We start from the raw sequence: 13725 nt of genomic DNA, 5'->3' as shown, positions 1-13725 counted from the left end.
AAGACCTCGCACACGTCTATGAGGTTGTTTGTATAGGAAGCAGGGGCCTCGCTCAGGGACAGGAGTTTTCAGCCCATCGTACGTGAGCAGGGAACATCCTTGATAAAAATAGGCACTGCACAGTTGGTAACAGCAGGGAAAAGCACAATCCTGGCTTTTCACATGCGATCCCGGCCTACCTGTTATTATTGTCCGGGTTCCAGCAATGAACCCAGAGCCAGATTCTGGGGTGATTTATTCCCTGTTCTGTATAATTCCATTTATTAAGTGCAGTTACTGAGTCATTGCAGCATTTGGCCCAGTTCTTTATATTTGGACATTCATTTTATGTTTCTAATTGTGCCCCATGAAATGTTGACTCTCCAGCCTAGGAAAATAACCATTTTCTCTAGCAGGACCAACATGGCATTTGGAAAGGAACCATATGCTGGCACCCGACTTCTGCTTTATTTAGATGTGTTCTGGAGGTGGTGCTGATGCTCACTTTAAGATCAATCTCTAAGTGCCTACACAGGAATTCAGCACAGGGTAGGAGATAAAGCTGATGTCCACAGGGACATGGAAGGATGAGGACAGAAATCTTTGCTTTCTGCTTATAAAAGCTGAACTTCCAGGCACTTGAAAGCAACCGAACCAGTCAGCAGAGATGCAAATGCACACCCTGGACATGGCATCACTGCAGGGCAGAGAAGGAAAGCTTCTCACCTCAGCCCACCTATGATCGTGCCCTATCAGCTGGGTGTCTCAGTGCAACAAGCCCTTGAGGAGCTTGCCTTGCTCCTGACAGAATTGGTCTTAACACAGCATTTGTACAGCAAACACCACAGCCTTGAACACCTTCCACTAGAGCAGCTTGCTCCAAGCCCCCGTGTCCAACCTGGCCTTGAACACTGCCAGGGATGGGACAGCCACAGCTTCTCTGGGCACCCTGTGCCAGCACCTCAGCACCCTCACAGGGAAGAGCTTCTGCCTTAGAACCAACATGAACTTCCCCTGTTTAAGTTTGAACCCATCACCCCTTGTCCTATCACTACAGTCCCTAATGAAGAGTCCCTCTCCAGCATCCTTGTAGCCTCCTTCAGACACTGGAAGCTGCTCTGAGGTCTCCGTGCAGCTTCTCTCCTCCAGAGAATGGCCAAGAGGACCATCCCCTGCCATGAGCTGCCTGAGGAGCATTCACAGGGGATCAGCTCCCCTGACCTGCCCTTGCTCTGCCCGGACAGGTATCCCTTGTGTCCCACATGGGATGAACAGGGCTTTGCCCCAGAGCTGCTGAGGCTGCCAGCACAGCCTTTTTTCCCCCATCCCCATGCAATCATTACCAGCTCTACATAAACCTTTCTCCTAGGAATTCCCCTAATAGCACTTGGAGCAGGCTAGTCCCTTTGGCATCCACAACATCCTTTGACAGTGAATTGTGTGATTCGATTACTCATTGTGCTAGAGAAGCATTTCATTTGGTCTGTCCTAAACCTGCTGTCCAGTAACTTACACACTGCTCCAGCTCTTGTGTCGTCAGAAACCATTAAGAAGGTCCTCACTGATCTTCATGAACTATTCATGAATTCCTGCATCTCCTCCTATCTGCCTTTTTGCTCCCAAACCAAAAGGCTTCACTCTACTGAACTTCTGCTCAACAGCAGGAAACAGAGATACCTTTTTGGATTAAACAACTGGACCAAACAGGATATTCAAGAACCAAAGCATTTCAGACACCTGTCAGATGAGGACTTCGTGTTTTACTCTTGATTTCTTGCCTAGTAATTGTCAACATTCTCATCACTTATTTGCTGAGTAACACATTGACTTAAGGCTATCCCAATGACTCCAGCATCTCTTTCACCATCAGTAGCTTTAAAGTATTTAATATTGAATACATAGACAAGTGTAAGTAGTTTACAGTGTTGCAAGGAATAGACTTAGCTCTTCTGATACTGCCTTATCCTCCTTAAGTGCTCACTTTAGTCCCCATTGAACTAGAGGAATGAAGACGTCCTATCAAGCTTCCTTCCTTCAGTGTGTTTGCACAAGTTCATAGCAGAAGCTTCAAGCCTTTTACAAGCCATTCTCCAAACTCTTTTCTTAAGCATGTCTTATTATGATTTCACATTGAACATCCCAGTATTTATGGTCCTTCCTGTTTTCCCCCTTTGGACATGACTTCTCCTTTTTGCATGATGTCGTTTTACTTCTAATAATACTCTTTAATCTACAATTTAACCATGCTAGCTATTTTGATTCTCTTTGAAAAGCCTTTCTGGTGGTTAAATTTATCATGGATTCCTAATAGCCAGAGCCTAGGTATCTGCAAGCCTTTTTCACTCTTTCCTCCTTGAAGCTAAGGCTTTACTCTAGAGGATATGGGGAGGAAGTTTCACCCTAAAGAGCCATGAAATCTGAATGCTTGATTATCTCCATTGCAAAGTGCCTCCTCCTTGCATCTGTGTGTTCCTTGAGCTAAATCAAGAGCTCCCTGAGGAGCTTTTCTTTCACACAGAACGTTGATCCTCTCCTGGTTGACCTACTCAGGCATCAGGTACTTCTGTGTCCTACAGGTCCTTCCCACTTAGCTCAGCAGTGATCATGTTTCAGCTCAGACATGATGCCACCCTCTTCTCTTGGATGCCCACATGAAGCCCTCTTCCCTCCCTGATCCAGACTCACATCCATGCTGACAAAATAAGCCCTGTTCTAAAGCAGAAACACCATGGGACCCTTGCATAGCAGAAGGAGGAGAGCCGCCAGGCTCAGGTCCCCTTGAACAAAGGAATGGGACACCTGAGAAGGCCACATGCAACGTGTGAATACCAATCATAGGATCTAAGAATGGTTTGGGTTGGAAAGGACCTTAAAGTTCATCCAGTTCCAATGCCTTGTCATGGGCAGGAATGCCTCACACTAGACCATGTCACCTGAATAAATCCAAGTCCTCTCCATTCACCAACCAACCACATCTCCCTTGGCTTCAAAGCAAGAGACCTCCACCTACAGGGACCAGCAAACCAAGCCTCTCCAATTCACAGTTCTCCTACAGGATAACTGAGGTCCAGATACAAGCAGCTTGCTTAGGGCCATGTAGTGCATCAATTAAAGGGTTAGGAGTAGTGCTCTCTCCCTAGCTCTCCATCCCTCCCTGTAAGTACAAGACCATTCTCTGTGCCAAAACAAGCAGTAAATTAAGTAACTAATACAGGGGAAGTTCGGATTCGATATAAGGAAGAATTCTTTACTGTAAGGGTGCTGAGGCACTGGAATGGGTTGCCTGGGGAAGTTGTGAATGCTCCATCCCTGGCAGTGTTCAAGGCCAGGTTGGACAGAGCCTTGGGTGCCATGGTTTAGTGTGAGGTGTCCCTGCCCATGGCAGAAGGATTGGAACTGGATGATCTTAAGGTACTTTCCAACCCAAACTATTCTGTGATTCTATAAATCCCAGGAACCCCAACTGCCATCACCCCTGCTCTGAGCCCCAGAGCATCCTTTGCATGTAAAGCTAAGCCGACATCTCAGCACTCCTGCCACCTCTCCTGTTTTGCCTGCTTGCTTCCTCTGCACGGTAAAAATACATCCAAGAGTCAACACACACATAGACACAGTCATAAAAATAATAACTTCTAAAGCTCTCAGATTGGTTATTTTGGGTTGATTTTTCTGGGAAAAGGAGGAGCCGGTTGATAATCCTCAATGTATTTTGGGAAACAAACAAAAATACCCCATAAAAATGTCAATATGCTTCAGAACTAGGAAAAAACCAGGCAAAACGTCATGTTGTTGGATCCCAGATGCACATAAGTTCAGGGGTGCTACTAATGGAAGCTGATTAAAACCAGGCTCTTGTTTGCCTTCTTAGGCAGGGCCCCATCCCATTTCTCTCCAAGGCTGGGTATTTTCATCTTCTTTCTTCCTTTCTTGCCTGCCTCTCCCCTTTCCCCACACTGTTTGGTTCTGCTCCAGCAGCTCCATTCCCAAATAACTTGGCTTTAGCTGCCTCCCTACAAAGGGACGTGGCTGTGTCCTTCCAGGTTTCGCTGCTCCTGCATCTTTCCATCCCTTCCAAAACCCGACCATCCATCCTGCATCCAAAGCGCAGAGCACATTGGAGCCATGCAGGTCACAGTGATACCACATCTGCAGCAATGCGGAACACCCCAGCATGGATTCCCATGATAAATGCCAGCCATATAGAGTTGAGATGCACCCAACTTCTCTTAACAGCAACTGTTTAACAGTAAGCACGAGTGATACCCTGTGTTCCCGATGCTGCTTTCCTTCTGTTTGCTTTAAGATAAGGAACAGTGGGAAAACCATATTACCTCCCTGAATTTCCCCTCAATTAGAGGCTGTTGTGAAAAGAGACTGAAATGGATCTTTAACAACCACGGTCAAGACCTCCAAATACTTCTCAAAGGGAAAACAGGGACTTGCCAGAACCCAAGACTCAAAGTGACAAGCACATAAACATCCTTCGCATGGCTCTGTGTTAGCCAAGAGCTGTTTCACAAGTGAGCTGTGTTCTCTCCCTTCTCGCCAATTGCCTTCCCTCCTGCCCAAGAAAGGTCATTTTCTTCACGAGGAAGGGAAAAAAAAGGGAGAGAAAAAAGATCTTCCATAACAAGGGGGTTTTAAATCAAGCCAAGGAATCAAAGCTCCTTTCCCCTGTTCCTAATAAATAACTGCAGCCTCCTCAATGCAAACATTTCCAGACAAAGAATCTCTGTTCAAGGCAGTTGTAAGTTGTGGTGGATCTTGTCTGGTTTGAAAACAGAACTTGGTTTGGTTTCAAATGAAGTCTTCTGTAGCCTTGTGTCAGTATGGACTCATGGAGGAGGCAAAGGAAAGCTGCTCCCCTCTTGCTCAGCTCCCCCATGAGTCGGAGAAAACTCCAGGACCAAACTCACCAAAGAGTTTCAAGCTGACAAGCAGGTATTCCTGATTGCAGCGCCGGGAGACACAGGGGATCACTCCTCCTAACGTGTGTCCCTGTGTTCCTATAGAGGCCATCCTTATATGGTCACCGGGAATATTGCACCATTTTCCAGAAGGTTTCCCGCATTCATACAAAAATGTGATGCTGGTCTTTAAGGGTTGTTTACTTTTCCCAGCTTAATGAACATTACAAGCATAGCAATCATCCTGTCCTTCTACTTACCAGTTTAAGTGCTCCCATCCTGGCCATCAGCTAGTCCGGGATATTCCCCATCCCCAGGTCATGGTTTCCATTCTGCTTTCCTCACACCTTTTGTACTAAGGTTCTGAGGACCTGAAACTAAGTCAATTACCTTCAGGCACCTCAGTTATTTTCCATTACAAAGCCATCAAACTTAACATCACTTAGAACTGATTACATTTTGTGCTTTTGTGCCTGCTTGTATCACCCAGTCTCTCCCCATTGCCATCACTGGCTCCTGCTCCATAGAACCATAGAACGGTTTGGGTTGGAAAGGATCTTTTAAACATGAATGTTCAAGGAGAAAATCCAGATCAGCTCCAGAGCAGAGCTGGGGCAAACCCAGCCTGGCACCAGCACAGCCAGCATCAGGATCTGACCCTACTCTATTTATAACACACCATGACATTTGCTAGGCAGCAGTCACAAGTGCTTAATTGCCAAGTTCCCACTCTTAATAGCCTAAAAGTTGACACGTTTAATAATGCTCTGGCACAAGGAACTGTTCCTGGTTATGCAGGAATTATTTCCTTCACCCCTGGGACCAGTTAAACTGATTGCACTGGCAATTAAATACTTGGAGGTGGTTCGCTGGGCCCTTCCATTAGCAGCACTCAGTCTCGACTAGACAGAGCAGGCACAGGGACACACATGCACATGTAATAGGATGCTGTTTGGGAATTAATGCATTCCCATAATTCATTATCCCAAGTTTAACCACAGAATTTAGGGGGCTACTCAAGTGGACAGGAAAGACCATGTTATTGCTGCTTGATGAAGCACTGGCAAGCTCCCTGCTCTGTCTGGCCTCCTATTGCAGGAGAAGGAAACCTCTCCTTGCTTGTATGATTCCTGGATTCCTGATTATTTCCTTCTCAGAGGAGCAGTTCCATGGCTCTGCTGCTGCTTTGGAGGATAGGTAACAATGACTGTGTTGTTTCTTACCCAGTGTCCTGCAGTCATCCCATTGCGCTCCTCCAGGATCAGACCCATAGCACTGGTGAGGATCAGGAGACATCATCATTAACCAGCTTCTAAACATGTTCCCAGGATCCCGGCACAGACACCTGCAGGAATGACAAACACCTCCTTGTATTTGTTCCTGATAACAGCTCCACTATGATGTGTCACCATTGAGTCACTGGGAACCCAGAGGTGAGAGAAGTTAACCAGCAGCAGACATGGTGGGGACACAGTGAGGAGAGGAGGCTGCTCTCAGCCCCAGTGGATTGCAACCAGAAATACTCTATGAATTGCTGAGTCCAATTGAGCTAAAATGTTCTGGGGGGGGGGGGGGGGAAAGGCAGAAAAAGCTTGTCCACAATTTGCACAGAGAGAATATGGGGGTTTTCTGGTGCCAGGAGAGCAATGATGCTGCACCTCTGTGCTGGTCAGGCCAGTGTAAGGTGCAGAGGTTCAGACCCACCACACCAGCACGACTGGCTGTATATCAACACAGCATCTCAACATGAGAACAGGGGGAAGATGCTGACTGGTTCAAAGGGGACTGGACCCAAACCAGGAAGACAATGAAAGAATTGCCTTCAAGTGCAAGCTCTTACTTACCCACCGAGTGCTCCTCTCACTGCAGAGGGTGATTTACACATGAAGAAACATGAAGTTAAAATGCAGGTCCCATTAAAGATGAGTTCTATGTGATTTGGAGTGATGGGGCTGAAGCTCAGGTGCTCCCCTCTGCCCTGAGACCCATTCTGCACTTGGATCCCAGCTCCATCCTATGCAGACACAAACTGCTCATGTCACTGCCCTGCTGAGCATCACCCTAAGTGGCACCTGCTGGATGCTTTTAAGCTGTGAAAATTGCTGAAGGGGAATGCACAACCCACATCTCAAGCCTGTGGTGGGTGACAGACTCACCCCCCTTTGGTATACAGTCACTAACCTCAGTAAAGTGAATGTAAGTGGTCTTCCAGGACAGGTAGCCATGATGCTAAAAACCATTGCAAGAGCACAGGAAGACTGGATGGGAGGTTTGTTTTCCCAAGGCCTCTCCAGGACAGAGCTGAACCACTCTGGGTTTTGGCCCTTTTCCCTCAATCATAGCTGTCTGAAGATAGATGCTAGCCTATCTTTAGCCTTGGCATCTCCCCTGTTATTGCTTTTGAGATGGAGCAGAGAAATGTTAACAAAGAGCAGCTGAAGAGAAACTTATGTATTCAGCCTAACCACTGGAATATGGCTTTCCCTCAAATGTTCTGCGACAGCAGGTCCTCAAATCCCCTTTGTCCTCTGTGTTAACATCCACGTTTGTCTCCTGAAAGAGAAAAGGGAACAGGGCTATTTTCCACCTTCCGGGAAGCATATCCCTGATGCTTTGGCTGGCACAGCACAGCCTCCTGTGCCTCCTGCATGGGGTAAGAAGGGTGATGGTAAATGACCTGCTATTACTTAATCCCAGCTGCTAGAACGGGTGATGAGCAGGGAAGAAGAACGTGTGCTCACAGCCTCTTGAAGCTACCGCACACTTTGTGTATCAGGGGGATACGGAGCAGAGCTGAAAGCAAGATGAAAAGAAGCCTTAAAGCTGCAGTACAGGGAGGATGCTACACAAACTTTGGTTATCTCACAGAGCTCACTTCACATTGCGTGCATTACCCAGCATTTAGGCTATAGAGCTCCCATAGATGCTTCCAACCCTTTCACAAACCCCAGACTCTCAGTACTGTAACAACATGAGGAACTGGCTGAGGAAAATTAGTTGGTAAGTGATTGTTTTTGGCTGAGTTTGGTTTGGCTGAAAGCTCCTCTGGAGGTCAGGTTGCTTTGTACTGGATGCTGATTATGTATGTGCTGTGCCTGCCCAGCAGCCAGCAGGGTCTGACAGCAAAGGGAAACAAGCTGTTCCCACTGCATGCAGGGGGACAGGCAGGGTGCTTTAGAGTATTTAAACGCTTGTTTTACAAGGAGGTCAGGTCAGAGCCCAGACCTGTTTCCTTACCTGATGGATGGCATGCATGATCCTGGTCCTGGAGCTCAGCTAGCTCTCCTGCTGCAAGGGAGGGTTTAAAACTCCTCCTGTGCTTGCAAGAAGTGGTGAAGGACCTGTCCACAACCAAGTGTGTGCCCTCCCCTCCTGATTTTCCTCAGCTTTAAGCTACAGAGAGGCTTGGAGCAGGAGCCACCATCAGGCTGCACTTTGGTACCCAGCAGGTACAAGTCCATGGATGCCCTGACTGAGCATCCTGGTCTCCATCCATATCATGGTCATCTCTTTGCTCTGCCCCCAGCCTTTCCTCCCCTGACCAGCTCACAGGATGCTGCTGGTCCCTGTTGACCAGGGTGATTGCATCAGGGTGTAAGAAAAGCTGTAACTCCCCAGGAGATCTTAGTGGTATCAGTGAGAGGCTACAGCTCTCTATCAGCTAATACCTAGAAATGGGAAGTTTCAGCTGCCGGGGGCTTGCCTGGAGGAAGATGTGCTCCTGTGGGATTATGCTGTTAGCACAGGAGTATTTGAAGAAAATGGAGAAAACACAGGGAGCAGATTCCCAGTCTGGGAATTCGCTTTTCATTCTGTAGAGAGCTTCAGATGCTCCTCGGCAGACACACCACACACTGTCTTACAAAACCTTACATGCACGTACACACATGCACCCCCCCTCACAACTTCACTCCTGCACCACACCAAAATACCCTTCCTTTTCCATATGGTACCATTTGCTCTAGTAAATAAAACTGCATTCTATCCAACTACCAACCATGCCTGCAGCACTAAACAGTTCAGAGGTCAGAAAAGACAAGAGAAGAGACAAAACCAGCTTGGATAAGAGCAGAACATACACTAGGGAATGCACGAGGCTCGCCCAGTTGCACATAATTCCCAACACAATCAGTTATAAACACTCCTGAAAAGTCCATTCGGGTTAACACAAAGATCCCAAACCAGCAAATAGAGTTGTCTAAACCCAGTCTAACTCAGTTCTTGTCTCATTAAGCTTTTACTTGTCGGTCCAGGCTGCAAAACCTCTCCAAGCAGCATCCCCGAGGAAAGCATCACTGGTCCTGCACTAGCTACCGGCAGCCTTTCAATGCCTTTGGCTCTCAAAGGGGTAAAGAGAGCTGAGAGAGGACAGTCAGATCCCCCAAATAAGGATGGTCGAATAAATACTGTGCAAATATATCAGATTTTATTACTCTTTTATGGAAATAATAACAGACATTCAGGTAGAAACATATTAAATTAATGCAGTCAACAGTTTAAATGCAAAAATAAATATAAAGTCCAGCAGCTCAATGCATCTAAAACAGCTCATTTCTTCTAACGAATAGAAAAGATTTCTCTTTTTTTTGTCTTTTTAACGGAGAGTTTCATACAATCGAATAGAAACGAAGGTACAAGCGCTTTCTTAGAAAACATCCCGACCCGGCTGCCCTCCTCCGGGGCTCCCTGCAGCCCAGTCCTGGCCGGGCCGGGTCCCACCGAGTCCCATCGGGTCCCAGCGAGCCGGGCAGCGCTCAGAGAGCCGAGTCCGAGTCGCTGGAGTCGAGGCTGTTGCGGAGACGGCAGCTCCCGAGGCGGTCCCGCTGCAGGCTGAGGTTCTGGGTGCTCCTCCGCAGGCACTCCAGTGACTGCAGGAAGGACTTCTTGGCCTTCTCCTCCTCCATAGGGGACACCCCTTCCTCCTCCACCTCCTGGATCTCGTCGAAAGTCACCGGCTGCGTCTTGAAGCGGGATTGCCGCGGCCGCCGCAGCTTTCCCTTGGGATTCTTAGCGGGGCGGGCGGGCGGTGGGAACTCCTCGGACACGCACACGAAGTGCGGCATCACCGCCTGGTAGCTGGAGCAGATGCCCATCAGCTCGGCCGGCTTCGCGGCCATCCTGCCGCCCGCCGGAGCGTCCGCCGCGGGGACCGGGGCCGGCGGAGCGGGACGCGGAGCTTCGGCCGTACCGGGCACCGGAGCTCCGGCTGGGAACGGGGAAGCGCGGAGAAGTGCGGAGAGGAGCGGTGCTCTCCGGAGCGGTGCGGGTCGGCGCTGAGCGGTGCGGTACCGTGCGGAGCTTGGAGCCGATGGGTGCGGAGCGGACCGGAGCCCCCGACCGTCCTGAGCGGATCCGCAGCTGCTGCTGCCACCGCCGGCTCCTCGGCACCGTTATATATCCCAGCGCTGCCCCCGCGGGAGCATGCTCAGACGGCAGCGGGCCCCGCTCGCAGCCTGCGGGCTCTTCCCTTCCGCCTGACGTCTCCCCGGCACCGCTGTCACCGCCCCCGGTCCCGTCCCCCCCCCACCATCCCCATCCCCTCGGTGAAGGGGGGGGGGGAACGGCAGGGACCGGGACCGAGCCTCCTCCCTCGATCCCGTCGCCCCTTCCCGGCCCCGCTCCTCACCCCGAGGTGCCCCTCACCGCCGGCTCCATCCCCAAGGCACCCCTGCAGTGACCGGGGGAGCATCGAGTGCGTTACCGGGGCCTCACTGCTTTCCCAAGCGCCCCGAGAATCCCAGCTTCCCACATCCCACCTCGCAGCTTGTTCTGTCAATACCATGACTTGTACGGCTGTAAAGGAATAGTGACAGACTTGGCACATCGGCTTTCAGGGATCGCTACCGTCGGAAGAATGTGGGTAAAGGAAACCCCGAGGCAAGCCCAATCTGAACACCCCAATGCTGCAAGGAGCCAGACTTCAACTACAGGGACCCCATGCAACAGCCTCAAACAAGAAACCAGCAGCAACAGGGGGTTAAGCAGGACACTGGGATCTCACTCCCAATTCTGCCACCTCTAATTGTAGCTTAAACACCTTCAGTGCAACTCCATGTTCTTCCTTTCAGATGGGATCCTCAAATTTTCCATTCCCCTGTGGGCTCTGAAATACTTCCATGGAATGATGCAAAATCGGATCCTCAGAGGGAAAACAGCATGCAAGTGTTAGTGAGCTGAAACAAAAGCTTGCAAATCAGTGCCGGCTGGGACCACGCTCTAAAGCTGCGTGTGCCAAGGAGTGTCAGTGATGGAAAAACCCAACAGCCTAAGAAAAACATACGATAGGGATAGGAAAGGAGCTAGAAGGAAGTGGAGTAGAAAAGCATGAGGGAGGAAGAGCCTGAAATGATTAGTCTGTCCCCTCTGCAGGGCTAATGTTAGACTATTCCCACAAAGGCATTCTCCAGGGTAGCTTCACCCACTCGGGGATATTTTTGAAGCTTGGTTAGGAACTGGGAAGGAAGCAGAGGCTTAGCAACAGCATCAGGAATCCTGGTCTGTGCTGGCGAGGGGATAGGACTGTGAGCTCAGGGCCCTGAGCAGTCAGTTCTTGGTGTGCCCTCCACAGAGGTACCTGGGGCACATGAAGCCCCCAGAGTGATGTGAGCTTACCATGGGTCCTGCATCCCAGCCAGTACATCTGCCATGAGCTCCAGGCCACTGCACTTTGCTGTGTAACAAGTTCTTTGTGCAGAGGCAGAGCAGTGAAGCTTCCATCCATCACACACGTCCTGTGTCACAGTCCAGCAGCCAGGAAGGGACTTGTTTGGGGGAGTTCATCAGGAAGTCTCAGCTTTGTCTTTGGGTAAGACTTGGAACTGGTCCCTCTGCCTTTCAAACTGCTTTAGCAGTGGTGATGCTTCAGGACCTGCGTTGGAAACAAACCATTATCACTACAGCCCTGGCTCAAACAGTGTAAAACAAAGCAGGAAACATGGATTTGGGAGAGGAGGACCAGAGGCATGTTTCTAGAAGCCTGGCTGCTTTGCTGCTTGCCAGGGTAAGAGAAACAGTCAGAGCCATGGCTTTATGAAGCACCTGGCTGCAATCTCTTGGTTTCTTGGCTTCCCAAGGCAGCTTTAGGGCCAGGGTCAGCTTGAAGCCTTTTTATTGGGAGATACAATTAGCTTAATAAGGGAACAATTTTCTTTTTGGTCAAATTGAATCATTCCAGCTCGGAGAAGGATGTGTTTTTTTACTGTTGATTTTAATGGCTAAATTTAGCCCATACAGCCCTTGCTGCGGTACAATTTTCTCTCCAAGTGTCCCATTTACAACAGTTTTTATTCCTCATAACTTGGTTCTGCTGCAGGATAAGGGACGAAGTGTGTTTCCTCAGCACAGCCCTCCAACATGATGAGCCTTCAGAACTCCATCCTGCAACAAGCTCTGGGCTGACACAGGAGCCTTGTTCTGGCAGTGGAGAAATCATCTTACATTCAGTTGAGGGAGGGGATTGTTGTCCTCTACTCTGCTCTTGTGAGACCCCACCTGGAGCCCTGCATCCAGCTGTGGGGCAACAGCACAAGAGGGACATGGAGCTGTTGGAGAAGGCCCAGAGGAGGCCATAGAGATGCTGCAAGGGCTGGAGCAGCTCTGCTCTGGAGCCAGGCTGAGAGAGCTGGGCTGGGGCAGCCTGGACAAGAGAAAGCTCCTGAAGGGGAGACCTGAGAGCAGCTCCAGTGCCTAAAGGGGCTGCAGGAAACCTGGAGAGGGGCTTGGGACAAGGGCCTGTAGGGACAGGACAAGGGGAATGGCTTTAACCTGCCCGAGGGGAGACTGAGATGAGCTCTTAGGCAGAAGCTGTTCCCTATGAGGGTGCTGAGGCACTGGCACAGGGTGCCCAGAGAAGCTGTGGCTGCCCCATCCCTGGCAGTGCTCAAGGCCAGGCTGAACACAGGGGCTTGGAGCAACCTGCTCCAGTGGAAGGTGTCCCTGCCTGTGGCAGGTGTTGGAACTGGATGAGCTTTAAATTCCCTTCCACTCAAACCATTCCATGATTCTATGAAAGGAAGCAAGCTAAATTTAATCCACTCCAGCATAAGAGCATCCAAGGTTCTGCTGGTTCATACAACATCTTTAATTCAACACATGCGTCCCGAGCCCGAACTGCCCATCTGGCTCCATACAGAATGTTCGATCTGAGGGCAAACTGACTTCACTTAAGGTACAGAGAGCACTTCATTCATTCAGTTCTGATTAGAAAAGGCTCTGGGAGGTTTCAATGCCGCGTCGCAGCCACATCACCATGGTAATAACCAGGAGGCCTCAAGATTGTATTTGAGACAATTCAGAAAATATATCCTGTGACATAATCCCCCAAGTTAGGTCTGCGATGCGCTAATGTACCAACTATATTTACTGCAGTGGTTGAAATCACGACTTCAATCTCGGGTGCTCCTGGTATTGAAATGTGACCTCATGGTATAGGTTACAGAAGCCCTCTGCCATGTGGAGCATCAGAGCACATTTCTTGTCTGCATAGTACAGGCCTGAAGTCACGTTGGATGCCAGGGCTGCAGGGAATCATTACGCAGGGCTGGGAATGTTTCAGATGCTGCATGTTTTACATTAAATATCCATGCAGCAGCTGTGGGGCCTTGGGATGTTAAAATGCCATTTGCACAGGAGGAGAAAGGACTAACGCTGCTGAAACAGCACCTGGGGTATCATCAGGTCACTCATTTAACAATATGATTATAGGAAACACACGTAGAGGCTATTCCTTATTATTCCTCTTGCTGGCTACCAGATGGAATGCCACAGAAGGGAAAGGATAGAGTAAGAAGAGGAAGGAAAGAGAGAGTCACCTCGTCCTATAGGAAAAGAAACTTCTCCA

General features: G+C 49.4%; 1 protein-coding gene across 1 annotated transcript; it reads right to left on the bottom strand.

The window, feature by feature from the left end:
• Positions 1–9290: 9290 nt before the first annotated feature.
• Positions 9291–10185, bottom strand: C4H11orf96 (chromosome 4 C11orf96 homolog). Its single transcript, XM_005154187.3, has one exon. It carries the CDS (start codon positions 10001–10003, stop codon positions 9641–9643), a length of 363 nt encoding a protein of 120 aa, XP_005154244.1. The 5' UTR covers positions 10004–10185; the 3' UTR covers positions 9291–9640.
• Positions 10186–13725: the final 3540 nt, after the last annotated feature.

Source organism: Melopsittacus undulatus, chromosome 4, assembly GCF_012275295.1.
Source record: "Melopsittacus undulatus isolate bMelUnd1 chromosome 4, bMelUnd1.mat.Z, whole genome shotgun sequence".
Lineage (NCBI taxonomy): Eukaryota > Metazoa > Chordata > Aves > Psittaciformes > Psittaculidae > Melopsittacus > Melopsittacus undulatus.
Note: the sequence above shows the minus strand (reverse complement) of the source record. Positions and strands in the feature narration are given on the sequence as shown.